Genomic DNA, 4,344 nt, shown 5'->3' with positions numbered 1-4,344 from the left:
TAGCTTATTTAGACAATTAGTTATCATTGTATCTTGTACCTGTCTGTAATTTTGTTCTGTGTTGTAAAGCACTTTGAGTCGCCTCGTGCTGAAAAGTGCTATATAAATAAATGTACCTACCTACCTACCTACCTCTGAGAAGTCAGATAGTTGGTGAATAAAAACAGCATCCTGTGCTTTGGAACTACAGCAGATGCATAGTTTTCTCTGAACAAGCCAAGAAAACACAAGTTCACCCATTTTGGCATTCTTCTAACAGAGGAAGAATGATGACTCTGTCATCTGACAGATTGACCTCTGTATGTAATCCTTTTTTATTTTCAGTAAGATCACTGTTTTCCAGTGGAACCATGTGGACTTGGACCAGTCTCTGAGGCTGGTTGTTTTTAACAATCCAGCAGCCAGAACTGTGCTGTACCTGCTCCAGTGAAGACTGACATAACAATCCTCACTTTCCTTTAATCCTGATCAAACAGATCTTTATGAACATGAGACTAAGAACCCAGAACTGTCTGCACACTTCCCATTAAAACCTGCGGCTCTACTCTGAGCTTCCCCTGGGATGATGGGCTCCTCATCCTACATCTTTAAAACTGAGCTTGGCCACCCTATGGTTGGAGGATCTTGTTTTTTTTGGTCATGTTCCACATATTAAAACCATAAATGAGGGATGGAATATCGATGGACCAGTAAATTAAGAGTTTTCCCTTTCATCTCAGCTCCTTCTTCATCACAAAAGACAGACAGACAAACTCCAAGATATTTCAACTCTTCCACCTGAGGCAAAGACAAAGTTAATGTCAGTCTCCTCATGAAATTAAGACTAATTATTTTTATTTATCCATCAGGGCGCAGCATGAAAAGTCAGATTTAGAACCATTTTGATTTGACGTAAAAACTTTATCTAAATAGATGAATGGGAGCTCAGGAGGTTATAGTCCTAATGAGTTGGTTTTAATGTATTTTGATTAGATACATAGATGTACACAGGGTTTGTTGTCTCTGTTGTTGTCATGTGGTCTTGTTCTCTGTCTGACAGTATTCACCTCTCCTCAGTCAGTCACTTGTTTTCCTGCCACGCCCATCTCCACCTGCTCCACCTTATCACTCACCTGTGCCCACTTCACCTAATTACCCTCTGTCTTTAAAACCCGGTCATCTCCTCCACTTACCCACTGGTTCGTTTGTCTACTTTCCCTGATGTCTGGTTCTGCTCGTCTCTTGCCCATGTCCGTTTAGTTTTTGTATTTAGTTTTCTTCTTGAAGCCGCGTCAGCCTTCCACCCAACATGACAGCACCAAATACTTTTAGGAAAAATATTTCTTTCTTTCTTTTTTTATAGATTAAATTTTGGACTAAAGGTCAAAAAGATGATCAGCAAAATAAAACTAAATATAAATAAAGAAACAAGCAAACAAATAAAAGTTGAGCAAATTTATGCACATGAAACATTATCTATTTTAAACTTTGAAGATAAATCAGCTTTTGGGAATTACTTATAACCTTAAGAATATGATGATTTACAAGCATCTAAAAACCTGACAAAAATGCTAATGAAATGTTTCTGTCCTGATGAGGGCGTCAGTTGTTTAATTTTTCCCTAAAGGAAAAAAGCTCAAATGTTTTTATGTTGTACATCTACATCATGAAGAAATTAACAAAGTGGGCAGTAAACAACAAAATTTCCTGTTAGAATTTGGAGCAATAGTTCTGAGAAACATCAAACTGTAAACAAGTTAATTTCTAATTGAACCACCAAAGACTGTTGGTTCATTTTTTTACAATAATAACAAGAAGAAATAATAAAAAGAAAAATAATAATAATAATCTCTCTTTGCACACACTGTGCTTACCAGATTTAAAGGAGTTCAGAAACAATCAGATTGAATTATTTCATTATTTTAGACTATTACAGAATTTATTGATGCTGTAAACAAACCCTTTTATTATGGAGCCCATGATTATGTAACCTGTAATAAATATACAATTTGATAAGATTTAATCTCCAGCCTTGTCATAGATAGATAGATAGATCCTTACATGTGATATTCTCAGTCTTCCTCTCATCTTTCTTCATGTCCTCAGCCCAGGAGAGCTGGAAGAAGAGCAGCAGGAAGCACAACAAGTGTCTGCTGGTCATCTTCCTCCTCATCATCATCCTGATGGAACCTGTTGATAACAATAAACAATCCTTACAACAGATCCCCGGAGCGTCACGTGCTGCTGGAGGAGGGTGAGGGCAAAGAATAAATCTCCTCTCTGGTAAGCACTGCCTCTGACGGTGAGCTCTCCTCTCCGCCTGCAGGGTGGAGGTGAAGCAGCTCCTCCTGAGGAGAGACAGCAGGCGGAGCCCACGTGACAGGCTCGAGACCAGCCAGGAGCTGAGCTGGTCCGAGCCAGAGGTACAGAACCACCAAGCTGGAGAAAACAAAGCATCCACAACCCCCACCCTAACAGAGAGCAGCCCGTCTCTCTGAGCAGGAGGGAAGAACTACTGAATCTGATCAACCTGCTGTGGTTTACTGCAGCTTTACATGGTGGGTGCCTAATTATTAATCATTAACAAATTTGTTTATTTTAGCTTTATTAATTTTACCTTTTTACTTCATCTCATATAAAATTAATCCTGCTAAAATGAGGCCACATTTTGGTTAAATTTTCAGAACAGTTGTTCCCAAAGTTGGGGTTCAGGCCCTACTTGGGTCATGAAACCTCACGTGTCAGGTCTCGAGAAGATCTACCGAACTCAAATAAACTTAAATGGGCAACTTTTTAAGAATTGCAACTCTTCCAAATAATAATAACTAGAAAAATTCCTGAAGAAACTTTGAAGGGGCCTGCCACTTGATGCATGATGTAAACATCATCTTGAATTCAAACGTTTGTTAGGGGCAAGCGTTCACCCAGTGGTTACTTTCTGAGAGTTTCAATAAAAGTCTTTCAGTGCTTCATAGGATATTTTATTAACAGATCTAGTCCCCAACAGTTCATGGCACAGTTTAAAATAAAGAACTGAAGGATCCATAAGCAGTCAAAGTGTGTCTTTGGGATCACTGACAGCCACTACCATACCAAACTCTAAAAATGACTGAGTTATAGCTATCTCTGTGTTAGAAGTGGCAGCTATTGTGAATTTTTGTCAGGATTTGAGTTTTTTTTGTTATTTTTCAGTATTTGATTTTCATGCTTGTGAACCTTCTGTTCTTGAAGTTAAGTCTGGTTTAATGGTTATTGTTTCTGTGTGTTCTTGTCTCTCTTGTGTTTCTGTAGTTCTATGTGATCTGTTCTTGGGATTCTGTCTTGTTTCTCTGTTATCAGTTTTCTCACGTGTTTTCCTGTGCCACTAGTCACCTGCCCTCAGTTCAGTAGTTTTCCGGTCTGCCTGCCATGCCCACCTCACCTGTTCCTCATCATCTCCCAGCTGTAACTCATCTCCCACTCACCCACAGTTCTTTAAAGCCTGTCTCTTATTACTCACTATCCACTGGTTCAATGTAGCAGTTTTACTCTATCTGGTTCTCCTGTGTCTCCCTCCTTGTGTTATCTGTGATCAGCCTTTAGTCATTTTTTTTTATTTGCTGACATGTCGGCCTTATTACTTTTTACTTATTATAATAAATAATTTTTAGTTCTGTAAACATTAGTCTGTATTCTGGGTTAATTTCACTGCAGCCTGATCATTTTAAACAGATAGCTTTTAGCAATAGATGGCGATTACTGACAGCTACTACCACACAAAACTAAAGCTTTTTATCTGTAAAACTGACTGAGTTATAGCCATTTGCCAACTTAGCTGTTGTGGCCATCTTGAATTTTGAACAGAGAATTTAGCATTCAATATGTGTTGGGGATTGCTCTTAGCTATTACCACACCGAACTGTAGCTTATGAATATTAAAATTGACTGAGTTTTAGCATTTTCTGGTATAACTACTATAACATTCTTGGTTTGGCTATGGACTTTTTTCCAAAACAATTTCAGCTGTTTTTTTTTAATTTGTTATTTTTTGACAAAAAAAAATGTCAAAAATGTCCTCTTAGTTTTTAACCATTTCAGCACACAATCAAAGTTCAACAGGATCAGGACCAGGATGAAAAAAGACAGATATTTCTATATTTTTAAAAAAAATTGGTGAAAACAGCTTTACAACATCAGAGTACATCAGCTCATGTCATTCAAAGTTTATCAAAATTTTATTGAAAAATATAAGAATAATAACCATAATGTAGGAATGCCTGTCCCTAAACATGAGTGTCTCTGTGTGAACTTTTTGTGTCCGCTCTTATCAAGCATTGAAACAGACTTAGAATAATAAAAACTATTTTTTTTAATTAGATTTTAAAA

General features: G+C 37.5%; 1 protein-coding gene across 1 annotated transcript in view; it reads right to left on the bottom strand.

Annotated features, from left to right (window-relative positions):
- Positions 1 to 2,312, bottom strand: part of asip2b (agouti signaling protein, nonagouti homolog (mouse) 2b) — a 9,587-nt gene extending 7,275 nt beyond the window's left edge. Inside the window, exon 1 of the mRNA XM_017437373.3 lies at positions 2,041 to 2,312. Within this exon, the coding sequence (XP_017292862.1) occupies positions 2,041 to 2,158 (118 nt within the window). The 5' untranslated portion in view covers positions 2,159 to 2,312. The remainder of the gene's footprint in view (positions 1 to 2,040) is intronic.
- Positions 2,313 to 4,344: the final 2,032 nt, after the last annotated feature.

This window comes from Kryptolebias marmoratus, linkage group LG20 (genome assembly GCF_001649575.2).
Source record: "Kryptolebias marmoratus isolate JLee-2015 linkage group LG20, ASM164957v2, whole genome shotgun sequence".
NCBI classification, from domain to species: Eukaryota; Metazoa; Chordata; class Actinopteri; order Cyprinodontiformes; family Rivulidae; genus Kryptolebias; species Kryptolebias marmoratus.
The sequence above is the reverse complement of the archived record's forward strand: the minus strand, read 5'-3'. Positions and strand labels throughout refer to the sequence as shown.